This window comes from Athalia rosae, chromosome 3 (assembly GCF_917208135.1).
Source record: "Athalia rosae chromosome 3, iyAthRosa1.1, whole genome shotgun sequence".
NCBI classification, from domain to species: domain Eukaryota; kingdom Metazoa; phylum Arthropoda; class Insecta; order Hymenoptera; family Athaliidae; genus Athalia; species Athalia rosae.
The window spans coordinates 23,086,251-23,101,239 of record NC_064028.1 but is presented as its reverse complement, the minus strand read 5'-3'; the positions used below and the strand labels follow the sequence as shown (position 1 = coordinate 23,101,239).

At 38.1% G+C, this 14,989-nt stretch overlaps 2 protein-coding genes across 12 annotated transcripts in view; one reads left to right on the top strand and one right to left on the bottom strand.

Annotated features, from left to right (window-relative positions):
- The first annotated feature begins 888 nt into the window (after nucleotides 1-888).
- On the top strand, nucleotides 889-8,586 carry LOC105683842 (calcium/calmodulin-dependent protein kinase type IV-like). Of its 8 annotated transcripts, XM_048653359.1 has the most exons (11): nucleotides 2,921-3,155; nucleotides 5,202-5,377; nucleotides 5,450-5,522; nucleotides 5,997-6,065; nucleotides 6,433-6,588; nucleotides 6,950-7,094; nucleotides 7,398-7,473; nucleotides 7,876-7,975; nucleotides 8,059-8,202; nucleotides 8,284-8,355; nucleotides 8,505-8,586. In XM_048653359.1, the coding sequence occupies exons 2-10, from the start codon at nucleotides 5,292-5,294 to the stop codon at nucleotides 8,353-8,355; spliced, it is 921 nt and encodes a 306-aa protein (XP_048509316.1). In that variant the 5' UTR covers nucleotides 2,921-3,155; nucleotides 5,202-5,291; the 3' UTR covers nucleotides 8,505-8,586. The 8 variants fall into 8 exon arrangements, with proteins under 8 accessions (XP_012252187.1, XP_012252188.1, XP_048509317.1 ...); XM_012396764.3 differs by lacking the exon at nucleotides 2,921-3,155 and adding an exon at nucleotides 889-1,175 and having other exon boundaries at nucleotides 8,284-8,586; XM_012396765.3 differs by lacking the exon at nucleotides 2,921-3,155 and adding an exon at nucleotides 1,814-2,215 and having other exon boundaries at nucleotides 8,284-8,586.
- Nucleotides 8,587-10,587: 2,001 nt separating this feature from the next.
- The window catches only part of LOC105683834, a 64,385-nt gene continuing 59,983 nt past the window's right edge, over nucleotides 10,588-14,989 (bottom strand). For all 4 annotated transcript variants that reach the window (XM_048653013.1, XM_048653016.1, XM_048653015.1 and 1 more), the window contains 3 exons: nucleotides 13,186-13,301; nucleotides 12,754-13,087; nucleotides 10,588-12,666 (listed from right to left, as the gene is read on the bottom strand). In XM_048653013.1, the coding sequence (XP_048508970.1) occupies nucleotides 12,445-12,666; nucleotides 12,754-13,087; nucleotides 13,186-13,301 (672 nt within the window). In that variant the 3' untranslated portion in view covers nucleotides 10,588-12,444. The remainder of the gene's footprint in view (nucleotides 12,667-12,753; nucleotides 13,088-13,185; nucleotides 13,302-14,989) is intronic.

Below are 14,989 nucleotides of genomic sequence, written 5' to 3'. Positions count from 1 at the left end.
CGCAACTTTGAAATCACGCTACGCAACATATATTATACTCTCCGGTATTATTCAAATCCATCAACACGCACGCCACCAACTCTTTACCTTCCCATTGTCGATTGCAGGGTCAACTACTTCACTTATTTCATGCGCTTATGTACCGCCGCTGGCGAAATTCTTAACGACACTGTCAATTGGAAAAAAAAGAATCAACTACAAATATAATTTTTCGTATAACTGACAATATGAGATGATCTCACGTGAATCAGCCCAGGTGTGATACTCGGGAAAAAAAAAGAAGCTCGAGTCTGTATTTGAGCAGGTTTTGTAAATCTCGTCAATTATCCTTTTTTTTTTTTCTCTCATTACCGGGCGGTCCCGATTTATTGGAAATAATTTTTTCGCGCGATAGTTGTGCATGGTTATTTCGAGAGTGCTGTGTATGTGTCCACGCAATGCTAATTATCGCATATATCTTGTTATATAAGATATTTATCGTTATAGAATATATTTAAGCTTTGCTTCGTTAAAATTTATTGGAGTAAATTATGCTATACTCTCCAATTACATATCATATACATACTAGATACTAATAATGAGAACACTTTTTAAGATCATTTGAAATAAAAAAAATAAAGAAATGCAAAAAGGAAAAATTGGCAAGTGATACTTCCTAAGGTTCTTTATAATTAGATTTCAAAATTTTAATTAACAAAATACTCCCGAGGGGCGCAGTATTAAGAGCCTCATCCGTTACGTGGGGGTTGGTGATCGATACTCCTGAGTTAAAGTATAATAAGTAAGTGGGTTCCGGTGTAAAAAATTAGCTGCCATTTTTACTCTGAAAAGTATTTGGACAGCCTCAGCAGCGGTGACGGAGTCGACGTTATTTCTCCGCTCTTCGACGCGATTGGACATAAAATAGTCGGAACGCCGATGTCATTTATTCAAAACTATTCGCGAGTGTTGGCAGAGACGAAAAGGTGAAGAGAGAATTTGAATTCTACTTATATTTGGCATCGATGGTGTGTATTTTTAAATACAGAATTCAAACGTAAAAACTTGCGGCAAAACAAAAATCTATGTACGCATCTCACTCGAGTTACTCCGTAGTGTCGACGTTCATTAAATAAACTTACTTCTTGCTTAACACCTAAGTAAACCCACCGTTGGACTCGGTTGTATAATGTTTGGTAAGTGAATGCGCTTTTTCTTCGCTATCGTTTGAAATCAAATATCGATAGAAAATCAAGTCGGTATGCAGATAACTCTTGAACTCGTGGTCAAGAAAACCTAGTCATACGGCATAGAATTCTTCTCCACATTTCTTTTTTCTCCACAGCGTGGTACGACGGAATTATCGAAAATGGAAAGAGGAAAAAATTATATTCATAAACTCGAATCTCAAAATAGTTGGTGTAGGTGGTGATACGAATGACCGAAGCAGGTGAAATTAATTGTTGACAATTACGAAACGAGTCGACGTTAAGTAATAGTAAATAATAAGAGATTTAAAAAAAATATTGTCGTAAAGCATGACCAGTCTGTGGTCAAGTAGATTATCCTTTTATTGGACACTAAGAGGATATTTCCTGCCTAACATTGACCTCAATTCTTCATGATAAACTGCTCGCCGGTTTCATGGCGGTCAGGGTCATACCGTGAGTAACTTTATGTGTATCATACGTGAGTCGTGGACGTAGGTGAACGAGTTAGTGAAACGAATTATGCGACACGTATTCACACTTAGCAGGGATACACAACGAACGCGTTGAAACGAAAAAAAAAAAAAGAAAAAAAAAAAAAGAAAATTTACGTACGCAGGGTGTATTTGGTCAGAACAATCGCCGTGACTTGCTCGTATAAATCACTGGCTATCACTTACTTTGCACTACATATACATTTGCCGACTCGAAGACCTTGTTCCACACCAGCGTCGCATATTCCGATCACTCATACGTCCACCGTATGATGATCGATTACAATTTATGCATTAGTGACATCACGTGATGTCAGTACGATGAGGTGATTGAAATTTTGAGATCAATGAATTGATCAATGATTTTTATCTTAATTATAATCACACCAAAACGAGAAATGGCATTGTGACGTAACCCGTTGTAACAAATTTGCTTTCAATCGCAACGCAATGCGACGAACCGATTGGACATTGAAAAGCCCATGGCGAGGGACGAAACCAATCAGTCTATGGCGGACAGTCGCAGTGAGTTTGGTAAGTGTACTGAAATTGCGAATAGTTTGCATTTGTGCGGAAAGATATGCATATCTCACACATTCGCGTTAGCGCCGTCATTATTATTAGAACGCATGTTTACTGACTACTTCTGAAGTCAGTTTTCTTGGCTCAGGCGTGAGAAAATCTGAAACATTGAACGTTGGAATGAGTTATCACAGTAGGTAAAATAACATCCACTCGCTTTAAACTTTTCAAATTTCGGGCGGAAAATATATGACGCCGCAACGATTTGAATGGATATTTCGTACGTCACTTCAACGGTCATCGCGATCGCGAGCTATTCTCAGCGTACACGGCCAGTAGGTATATTGGTCAAAAAACTGTGAATGCAACGAAAATTTCTCCACCACCTCAGGATAAAATTCTTTCCTTTTAATCTCTTACTTGAATTGATTTTCGGACGACAAAGGGAAAAAATTGCTAAGATTTTTTTTTTGCCGTCGATTGTACAACGGATGTACTAAAAATATCCACAATCGATAGTCGTGTCTCGGCTGTAAACTTTATCGCCCGGTAAAAAGCGGCGATTGGAAAGCCGGAGGTTCGGTGACGAAAAAAGCTAATATCCGTTTTTATAAAATCGATGTGCTTCTTTGCGGAGCAACGACGATCGCAGTGGAGACACGCGGTATTTGGAAGAAATTTTCCAGCGCGGAAATAATTAATTCAAGTTCATTACACCTCCGGCCTTCGTCGAAACGATCGAGATAATCAACCTTCTTCTATGCGGTTACAACGTCCTCAGTACGCTACCGACCTTTCGGCATAAAACATCGTGACAAACTACACCGATCTGATCCAAGTTGCCGGCTCTGTTTTGACAGCTCGATCCTCGGCGACAGTTCGGATTATCCAACGGGCCTCTCGTTTCCCTTTTTCTTTCGTTTAAAAAAATTGTTTCGCATTTCCTGATTCGGTAAGTAAAACGACTCGTCATCGGTTCTTATTTCCGATCAAATCAATCGATCAGAAACTCATCATTCCAACTACCGGATCGAAGTGATAACGTTCGCGATCGAAGACTGTGACGTAATTAGCGAAAATTCGAACATCAAATTCTTTCCATAAATAAAAAAGCATGTTCAGAAGTTCTGGCAGTTTTATTTGATCGTTTTGGTGCCGTTCTGTCAAAATTTTGGTAGGGTTTTTTTTTTCTGCTTAGCTTTTATTGCCTTGGTAAATCGCCAAGTTATAAGCAGCCAGTTTCTACGGTTTGGTGAAGTTTCAAATGCCGTTTGTATGTCATAATTATCAGACTTGAATTAGCTGACATGTTGCACGTATACATCCAAATCTTGGGACAAAAATAAGTTTATTGCGTTACTGTTTCCCGATACAGCGGCCAAGCTACGTCTACCGTATGTCAAACGCGATCGGAATCGATAAATAATAGAATCGACCTGAAAACGTTTTTCTTCTTATTTTCGTCACTTTTTTTCTTCCACCGGTGACAACGATATCGACGATCGTCATTCGCGAGGCGGCATCGATTCTGGACCGATAAAACGATCTTGGCCTAGTATCGGTAACTCATGACTCAGATATGCTCTGTAAAAAATTGATCGTGACCTTTAACTTTCACTGTCAAGTTATGGTCACCCTGTATCATGCAATTAGAGGCCCGGGGATTATGTTCAGAGTAACCTAATATCGCTAATTAAGCTTTTTATTACCGCATCATTTTTTTCAATTTCATAATCAAACAACCCGAACAGCGCGCGGTTGTACAAACATTATCAGCAGAGTAAACATATATTGTGTCAGTAGATGTAATGTTCGATGTATTTACGAATTGAAATTTTATTACACGCTAAAATGATGAGCATTTTGACACATATCTGAACGGGATGGGTTAGCTTATGTGTAATGGTTGTATACGTGAAAACTCTTGCTGTACACAATGGAAAACATATGTGTTTATCATCATTGATGTATACGACAAATGTATGTACCAATGTTCTGCGCATCATGTGCGCTATGATCAGCTCTGCGTGACCTTCTCGCGGCAACGGTTTTCAAATTGCGATCCTCCACATCCCTCTGCTATCGCACATCCCGATTACGGTTCATAATGGATGAATCTTTTGTCTCGACAATTCTCATTTGAATGACTGGAATTTTTTTTCTTTTTTCTAAAACCTACACCGGAGAAATGAGAATCGTTAATTGTTATCCGAATGTAGCGACAGATATTCCGGCTAGAGGGATAGGTGTCGCAAAATTATTTCGTGCGCGAGAATGAAAGAATCTCGCTTCTAATATCGGCATCACGCGGTACACGTGCGCCAGACTTTCCTCCGTCGTGAGTCACTTACAGCTTATCATTGTTGCTTAAATGCAGAAACATGTGTGCATATAAAAGCGACATCAGCATAATACGAGACGCGTATGTACACAATCATAATAATCAGGAGCGATGCACACGTGTGAAGGTTGTTCATAGGATCATCCGCGATCTGAAGAATGGTTTTACGGCCAAAAACTGCGCATTTATTGTCTGAGCGGATGGATAAACAATTTTTTTTCCTCACCGTCTATTGAGGTAGTGCGCAGCGGTCGTGTACGATATTCTGAACATTTCCATTTAAATGTTACCAGTTTGTTCGACGACTCATGTATTTGGATTCTGAAGACAAATTCTCGATACCTACCATCGATCGAGGGATATTGAAAAGTGATATCTCTTGTGTATTTATATACAATGGGAAATCATCCTTGTCAAAGACAGTCCGACTCGAACGTCCAGCCAAACAACTTCGATTTTACTCCGGCTACATTGCTTTCGAATTTTTGTTTGAAACGGTAAATGCTTTAGCGAAATTTTCATGAAATTTTAGAATCACATTCTTACCGGATTGAAACTGACAGACATTTTTTGAAAAGATCATTTTCATCTAGCAAAAAGAAAAAAAAACGTTGCGGAAAATTTTTGTTGAAATACTTATAGTTGTGAAAATGTCAGGGCTGAACTCAGGACCTTATGAGGAAGGAACAGAAAAAAAAATCTAACGCCCATTCATCGTAAATACGTTCTTCGCCCAACGTCGACGTTATGGAGAGCGACGACAATTGGTTAACAAGTGACGTCTTCAAGGGAAACTTCCACAATGATTATATACTCGGTGAAATGATCGGAAGGTACGAATTCAATATCTTTTAAAAGAAATTTTTTTCGTTCTCTGTTAACGATGAATTATTTTCATATCTCAGGGGTTCGGTGTCGATTGTGTATACCTGTTTGCATAAAGGAAGAAAAAAGTATGCCTGCAAAATGGTACCAAAGGTAAAAATAAAAATGAAATGAATTACGGTAGAGTGAAACCAAAGGCAAAGCACTATGTCAGATTAAAAGTTCTTTTTCTGCAAATTGTACTTTTTCATGTCGATTGTCTTTCTTTGAAATATTTTTGACGAATAGAAACTTTTTGTTCACTGAGGAGAAAATATGATCGAAAATTATCTGTCAACTTGCGAATCTATGAATGTAAAGTTAATGAAGTGGTTTGAGACACTATTTTAGTACTTTGATGTCCAATATTGGAAATGGACAGCGTATGTGAATTGTGCGTGGATTGTGTTAACACCGAATCAAAATCCACCCTCGAGCTGCGCTTCTGTTTTGTTTCCAATGCAATTCTCCCTTTGAATGTCAGATCTCCTGCTGGTTAAATTCCATTACCAAATATTACACGCCACAGTAGGTACCCGTAAAATACCGGTACACAGCATACTGTACAACTACATTTCCTGGTTTTAGGATCGATTGAACAAATCAGAAGTCCGGACGAGGGTTGAAACCTTGCTGAAACTTCGTCATAACAATATCGTAAGTTTACTAGGAGAGAAATTCTCAACGATATCTTGCGGTAACAAACGCGATAAATATAACAAGTTGAACAAGAACGTACCGTACATGTATATATATATAACATTAATTTATCGACTACGTTGCGGTGTTAGTCAGGTGATTTATTAAAACGACGTACAGCGCAGCGTCCGCAATCAGGTTTCTAAGAACGGTTCTCTCGTTTAAGTCCTCGTAATCCTATATGCAGCGATTGGATTTCTAAAAAAAAAAAATCATGCGACGTTTCATTTAAAGGGTGGTTGACTCAATTATCATCGAAACAAATTAAAAATATCCCTATTTTTCTCCCTGTTCGTCCGTTCACGTTATTTTTCACTGGTGACAGATATCTGCAAAAAAGGTCTATAATGAGAATCGCCATCTATTCGTTATAATGGATCTCGCGTATGGCGGAGAGTTGCTAGAGAGGCTCGCAATGAGGGGAGGACATTCAGAAAAAGACGCTGCTGAGGCCGTTCGAGATGCGCTCGCTGGATTGAACGTTTGTATAGAATTTCATTTGTCTGTTCAAAAAAACATCCAAAATTTCAAGATCGGAGCTATTTTTCGAATTTTTTTTGGAAATTTTACTCTCCCAGCGCATAATTCGAGTAGATTCTGATACGCAACATGATATCGATTATAAATTCGATAGGATAAAGCACGTAGAATTGATTCACAGATGACTTTTCAATTCAATCACCTTTTAATACTCTGTGGAGATACTATGGACTTCGCAAGATTCGGTCCATTCGGTATCGAATATGAAGCCCATAAATGCATTTCTGTTTGGAGCTTCTGAAACTTTTTTCAACAATATTCAAAGTTTGTCGAAGTCAGTTGAATTTTTAATCGTGTTTTAGTACCTCCACGGGATGGGATTATGGCATGGCAGTGTACGTCCTGAAAAATTAATCTATGCAACGGAGGATGAAAACTCCAGACTTCTCCTTGGAGATAGAGGAATTGCCGCGAATCCCCTGAACAGCTATAACGCGTTGTACTGCGGTGCGTATAATTAAATATGTCGGTATAGTTATTAAATATTTCATGAAAAGCGATAGAAATACCAGAAATTTGTTGATCATAATACAGTTCCTGTCTTTAATAAAAGAATTGGATAAGATTTTCATTGGAGCTATATAAGGTGAAATATTTGACAATTTTGTTTCATTGGTTATTGGAAAATTAATAAACGCTCATCAGCGGTGCGGATAGAAATCGCATCTGTTCAACCGTTGAAATGGTTGAACAAATATAGATCAAGTCATCAGCAGGTGTAAAAATGATCGATGCACTGACGCATTTTAGCACCAGAAGTATTGGACGGGGAATTACCGACTACTGCAGCTGACATGTGGTCCCTGGGAGTCGTTATTTACATTATGTGAGTATCTCGTGCTTGAATTTTATCTATTCACACATTTTTTGCACCAGACAGTGCTGAAAAATTGTCAGGGAATTCGGAATTTCGCACATATATGATATCCGAAAAGATTCCAATCTGATTATACGTGACATTAATGAATATAATAAAGACGATTGGATGAAATTTGGTTGGTTGATGTGAAATTTGACATGAAAAGGTTGTTTCAGTAGCAGACAGAGTTTTCTCTTCTTCCTCTTGCGTATCTTTGTTTCACGAAACTTTTTTGATCTGAGCGTAATGAATTTTCAACCTGTAGTTTAATTTGAGAATAATTATGTAAAAAATAAATATTATCACTGATTCTCCGATAACACACAGAGGTTCAGATATCCGAATAAAATCAGAAATTGTTGTTTTCAGGCTGTGTGGATTCGAACCTTTCCGAGGTACGAAGGAGACGGAATTTCCATCACCGTACTGGGATGACAAGACGACAGATTCGAAGCTGTTGATAATGCGAGTAAGTAATTGATGATCTTTTTTCAAACTAATGAAAAATGTGCGAATCCAGATGACGCCTGAACATGTCACATTTTTTTATAGCTCATGCAGCAAAAACCGAAGGACAGACCGACGACACGCGACCTTCTTTTGGATCCATGGGTGCTAGGGAAGAAATCTAGTGAGCGGCCGATGCCAATTACCGCTAAACATCTACGCGAATTCAATGCTAGGAGAAAATTCAAAGTAAGTACTTCGAAGTGTAAATTGAGCAGAGAAATGAGAAAAAAAAACATTGTAACTAATTAAGTAATCTGATTTTTGCAGGCTGCCACACTTGCTGTGAGAGCTACGCGTCGAGCGATGGCGTTTTCGAATTACCATGAAGAATTGATTTGAGTATTAATTTGTTGTTAGAAATTTTCCTGAAGTTAATTTGATACTGGGAGCAAGTTATCTTCAATTTATGTCAAAGTAACTTGTTCTCGTTCAAATATCAGTTTATTGAATAAAGAGCTATTTTTTTATCGATCTTGTTTCATTTCCAGCTGCCGGAGTTTACTCACGAAGTTCTTAGCGTCGATAGAAATGTTGTTGGGTGCAGGTGTCGATAAGTCACCATCTGTCGGAGAAAATCCAGGTATCCTCGTGATCGACTAAAGATGAAAGAAAAAGTCTGAAATATCGTATGATGATATAAGTACATCGAGATAAAACGTCGATCTAACCGAATGAAGATGAAATCGTCATGTTTGCCGATGCATCGCGAATGAATCGCGAGAACTCAAAGATGTACACAATCGTTCAAGCAAATGTTGCCTAACCTGATTTGACTTCAAAAACACGTTTCTATCAATTGAATGGAGTTGGTGGCGTTGATCAGCACACATTGCTGCAACAGCAAATGTGCAGTTTATTTTCGTTGTGATTTCTCACCTCTGTTTTCTTTTCATTTTTCAGGAGAGAAACCAGCAGTCGACAAAGCAATTCGCCCTTGCATTCGAAACACAAGATTTTTTCAATCATCCATGAAGCTCATTGCTCTATACGTTAAGTGATGAATTCCGTGTGAACAAGACATACTATCTCTGTATATTGAGGACTCTTAGAAATTTTTACTGTCATGTTCTATAATTGATTAGATTATAAGTATTGTCGATGATTCTGTAGCGCGTGATTAAATGTAACAGTTGACGTCAAAATAATAGATCTACGATATGTATCATAATTTACTTGCATGTATTTTACTACCTTCACTTAGCGATAGATATTTTTGACTATCCAAATATTGATTCTCCAATTATTATTCACTTCACCCCTGCTTGTATCATTCACTGACATCAATCATTGCAGAAAAATAAACGCAAACATAATGACACGAATCATACTTCAACTCAAAACAACTCCTCACCTATCCTGTTCTGATACCAAATCCAATTTTTGGCCTAAGTTCGCATTTTCAGGGGTGGTATTTGACAGCTTTCGGTTTGTGTGGAAATTTGATTAAATGCATAAGCAGGCGTATGCGTAGTCTTACATGCAATCAGTTGCTCTCTCTATGATACTAGGAATGAATACACATGATTGAAGGCATGCACATGATGAGGCACAGGGGATCTCGGACCACCTCCTCGGGTTTCCTGTTCTCCTGATACAAATACCTACTTTTCGGCAAACTTTCAATTTCCAGGGCCGGTATTCTAGAGATCTGCATTATCTCTTCCGCTTTGCATGAAGGCGTGATTGAATGATTGAATGCATAAGCAGGCGTATGCTTAGTCTTGCATGCAATCAGTTGCTCTCTCTATGATACTAGGATTGAATACACATGATTGAAGGCATGCACATGATGAGGCACAGGGGATCTCGGACCACCTCCTCGGGTTTCCTGTTCTCCTGATACAAATACCTACTTTTCGGCAAACTTTCAATTTCCAGGGCCGGTATTCTAGAGATCTGCATTATCTCTTCCGCTTTGCATGAAGGCGTGATTGAATGATTGAATGCATAAGCAGGCGTATGCTTAGTCTTGCATGCAATCAGTTGCTCTCTCTATGATACTAGGATTGAATACACATGATTGAAGGCATGCACATGATGAGGCACAGGGGATCTCGGACCACCTCCTCGGGTTTCCTGTTCTCCTGATACAAATACCTACTTTTCGGCAAACTTTCAATTTCCAGGGCCGGTATTCTAGAGATCTGCATTATCTCTTCCGCTTTGCATGAAGGCGTGATTGAATGATTGAATGCATAAGCAGGCGTATGCTTAGTCTTGCATGCAATCAGTTACCCTCTCTATGATACTAGGAATGAATACACATGATTGAAGGCATGCACATGATGAGGCACAGGGGATCTCGGACCACCTCCTCGGGTTTCCTGTTCTCCTGATACAAATACCTACTTTTCGGCAAACTTTCAATTTTCAGGGCCGGTATTCTAGAGATCTGCATTATCTCTTCCGCTTTTTATGAAGGCATGATTGAATGATTGAATGCATAAGCAGGCATAAAGTTAAGGAGAACATTACATTCAAGTAAGTGCTTTATTAGTTGATAAATCAATCATACAGAAGACATATTGTTACAATATTATGTACATCATTGATTCACATAATTATTATTGATTTATTCACACGAATAAATTTTTCCTTACAATAAATATATTACAATTTCATTCACAGAATGTGATACCTAAATTAGTTTTAGAACAATATTTTAATTATTTTGAGAAGTACGCGACTTATAGCTATGTATATAATCTAATGCATGCAATTCAATTGGTTGGCAAATGTTATAATAATTCTGCGGATGCACCAACGAGTCTTGTATTCTGGATTCGAGGCCGAGTTGTTTTGCCCTGTGCAAATTTTTCTCCTGAAACAAAAAAAAAGACGAAAAGGTTGAAAATTACGAATAAACTGGATAGCATCTACTTTGATATCAAAAAACGATCTCACTTGAATTGCAAAATTTATGTTGCATTTCTTGGATTACGAAACCCAAGTTGTGATGAGAGAGATTCAGCGGAAGTTACCGGTCTTTTAATCAAACAATTTTTTGAATTCGTATCATTAATGTTTATGTATTTACAATGTTTACACGGAGGTACGTACAGAGAGTTGCAGTTTTTCTGGAAGCCTAGTGTTATATAATACACGGAAACTAAAAAATTTATTGTTATGAATTAGACATGATCGATGATTACAGTATGTGAAATTTATAAAATTAGGGATCGAATTATCATTCAATCATGATTTTAGATACACTTTAACACATTCATAAATAAAACATATGTTTCTGTACACGGTGCTGCTGCCAACGAAACAAGACAATAAAATACATCGTAGACAATCTCTGTGGAAGATGAAATTTTTTTCTATTTTATGAAAAAATTCTCACTGTTCTGGCCCATGACAGATGATTTTTTCTTTATCAACCATGGCGTAAGGCCTCAATCACGTGTTTCTGTTAATGAAATGAAGAAGCCCCTCCTCAGGTTTCACAAATTTGAGTGAAATGAAATTCTCAATGATTAAAATAATTGTCAAGAACGCCGTGTACATTATCTACACAGTACACAGGTATATTATTATCATTTAAGTAGTTAATCTATTCAATAGATAATTAATTAAATAGTTTCTAGTAGAACTAATATTTCGTAATTTGAAAATAATTATTTTCAAAATACACGCAGATCCATCGAACAATCAGATGTTACTTATCAAAAAATACTGACGCGTTACATAGCCACGCGCTAAAATCTAATTACATATATTAATCAATAGTTCTAATCATGTAAAATTATTAAATAGATGCAAATTTTCATATACAAGAATTAATAAGAACTGGCCGCATATAAAAACTATAGCCTAAGTGATAAAGTTTAATTATGATAGTGTAAAAGTGGTCTCGAGACTTTTTATTCCATTACTCTAAATTGCCATAAACGACTCGCACTGAAATTCACCACCTTTTTCAGAAGCTGGAATGAAACTATGACGAGACTCAATTCCAGTAACCGGGCGGTATTCATCGGTCAGATCGAAGCTGACGACAGGGAGACGATTATGATAAAAAAATCGAGCAATGAATGTGAATTTATGGGAACTCTGATTTGGAACATAGAAATTATTAGACTTTAGTGTACGAGCTAAGACCATAATAATTTCCCTCCGCCACTTTCCCTAAAATTCTTAAACTTCCACACTAAGTTATTCGACAATAAATACGATGATTACGTAATGAGTTTTGTTAGACACGAGTGTCTATGAAGCCAAAAACAATTCATCCAGAATTGAAAAACCTGTAACGTAAAAACCAATATTTTCCGCCGAAGAATTGTGCATTTTTCATTTTTTTTTTAATCTTCGGCAAGCGTTTCAAGGTGATCTGGTTCATTCCTGGACAAATTGACAATTTTTGGCAATGCGTTTTATAGAATTTCTAAGTCGTATGATTAGGATATAGTCATAAGCGTTAAATCAGACTTCAGAATCTGACTCGTTTTCTCTCAATAACTGTCGCGATTTGCTTCTCGATTTTTTCGATTTCGTTGCTGACGCCTTTTTCTTTTTGGGTTTCGGCGAAATCTCGCAGCTACATCCACTCCGAACTTTTATGTAGTCCAGTGTCCACGTGGAATTGTGAAATTCAAGTAGATCCTTGCGCCTATGGTGATGTCTGCTGTGTTCTTCAGGACCACTCTTCAATAAATTGAAACACATCAATTAGCTGCGTCCTTCCAATCATTCCAACTTACGTTGTAAAACAGAAAATATCAAAACACGTACCTTGAACCCCTGGTTTTTAATAATGGCGTATGTGTATGAAAACTTTTGCACGCATCGAGATTGAATGCTGAGTTTTCGGTCGACAAATCTGCACGGTTTGTCGAGGACTTCTGGTCTGCAAGAGTATTCGAAAAATCTCTGCATGTTCTCCCCGAATCCATAAAGCTCGACGTACATATCCTCCCGATTTCTTCCACCCGTCGGTTCAACCATCTCTTCGATCGTTGGGCAGCAGTCAACTGGGTGACCTTCGTCGCCACCCTCTTGCCGAAGCACCTCCTGCATCTCGCGATACGTCAATCGCTTACTCGACGTATCCTCCAACAGCACTTTTCTGAACAACCAAAAACAAAAAAGAAGGAATGAAAATTGTTTTTGATAAAGTTCATATAAGCCACGATCAGCAAGCTATTCATCGATCGGAATACCTACCCTGTGGAGATGTGTCCTCTGAACGGATGATCTCTGGAGCGTCGTGACGTAAAGGAAGAGGTCAGGTTATTCGCGGTAACAAGCCGCGGATACAGGACTGCGGTCACCCAAACCACCTGCAACATTAAAAAGCGAAACATAAAATATTTTCAGGCTATTTGAAATGCAAATAAAAGTTTGAACGGGTCCTCGTAACACAGTTTTTGCTACTGAGTTTTCCCGTTCTCCGGGATTCTAATGAGATGAACGAAGTGAGGTAACGTTATTAAAACGTTGCTTCAGTCTTCAAGATTTTTTTTTTGTTTTTTTTTTTTATACGTGACGATCTTAATTAAAGTAACACCTCTCCGGTAACAAGGTACTAGTCTTTTTAATCTGGAATGCGAATCCCTTGGACAAAGTTATAGAGGAATTAAATCACGTGAAAATTCTGAAGATCTTGAACCAAAGTTGGGCATAGCTAATGCGGGACCGTTCGTAAAAAAAAAGACTTCCATGTCCCTGATGGTATACGAATGAAAGTGAGATAAGGTGCTTCCAAGATCTCATTGTGTGGTCTTTCTGATCTACTTAATTTGAATACCACCTCGGTGGTATGGTCATGGGCGTATTTGGACGCCGTTAATTACACAAACACCCCACCAAACGATGACTTAATTAAATTTATAGAACCGTTATATCTCGAATCGCTGCGACGTTCTTTGAGCTCGTTGCATTTCTTTTTTTTTTTTTTTCACGATCGCGACCGAATGCTATGAATTCTTTGGGTGTGTATAATTCAACCGTCGAAGAAACGAACCTGAAACCTTAAAGATCGATTTTATAACCGGGAATTATTAATCAAGATCGAACCTCCCGAATGTGACCGAGCGAACCCAGACCGTCTCGAACTTCACACGCAGCCAAAGCCGTTTCAATCTAACTTTGTGACTCGAAATTCACTGTACATGAAACTTAATTTATTTTCCATGTTATATACACCGGGCCAAAATTGATGTAGCGAATGTTCGACGTTGGATTGTACTTCGGCAAGATTCGGTCTGTTGAACATCCTTCGAATTGAATTCGGAATTCACGGTAGTTATGATGAGATGTGGAGTCATCGGGCAAACATTCAGACCTTACCTAGAACGTAGTTTATTGACCGACGGTTTTCATATCGAATAGATACACGCTGGTTACAAGCACTCGTGCTCCGTACTGAATCGGATTTTAGTATCACTTGAAACTGTCAAGTTTTCCATCACATTCCTCCTCATCTGTTCGACATTCTTACAAGTGCAACACCCGTTTATCTTTTAAATGACGATAAAAATCGAGGACAAATTTTCAAATGTCATTTCATTCTACGGTATCGATTGCGATTAATTTTCTGATTCTGATGCATTTTTTCTTCCATTTGGTTTCAATATCGACCAATGTTCGCGAGATAAATCTGTAATTTGTTAATGTTTAAAAAGAGCCTGAGGTTATCTGATTTACCTCCCGATATAGATATCTAATCGGTGCATCTCAAGGACTGTTCGTCCGACAGATTTTGTTATCAATGTAACAGTGCTGAGGTGAAATAAAAATTTGAGAATCGAGCAGCTGGAAACGAATGGTCCGCTAAACGATTCGTAGAAGGTGGAACGATCGGCTCCTCCTTTTTATTCCATCTTATTTTCTGGTTTTGTTTTATCCATTTTTTATTTTCTCTTCCTCCGACATAACGAGCTGCGCCGTGTCGCCGTATTTGGATAAATTTATTGCCTTCAGAAATCACGAGGATCCATGTACTGACGTGTCGCAACGTTAACGGATC

What these genes read in the sequence shown, in the direction of transcription:
- LOC105683842 (XM_012396764.3), top strand. Translation starts at nt 5,292, where the DNA reads ATGGAGAGCGACGACAATTGGTTAACAAGTGACGTCTTCAAGGGAAAC. An exon ending in CCTGCAAAATGGTACCAAAG is followed by an intron (nt 5,523 to 5,996) that starts GTAAAAATAAAA and finishes TCCTGGTTTTAG; the next exon opens with GATCGATTGAACAAATCAGA. An exon ending in GGAGTCGTTATTTACATTAT is followed by an intron (nt 7,474 to 7,875) that starts GTGAGTATCTCG and finishes TGTTGTTTTCAG; the next exon opens with GCTGTGTGGATTCGAACCTT.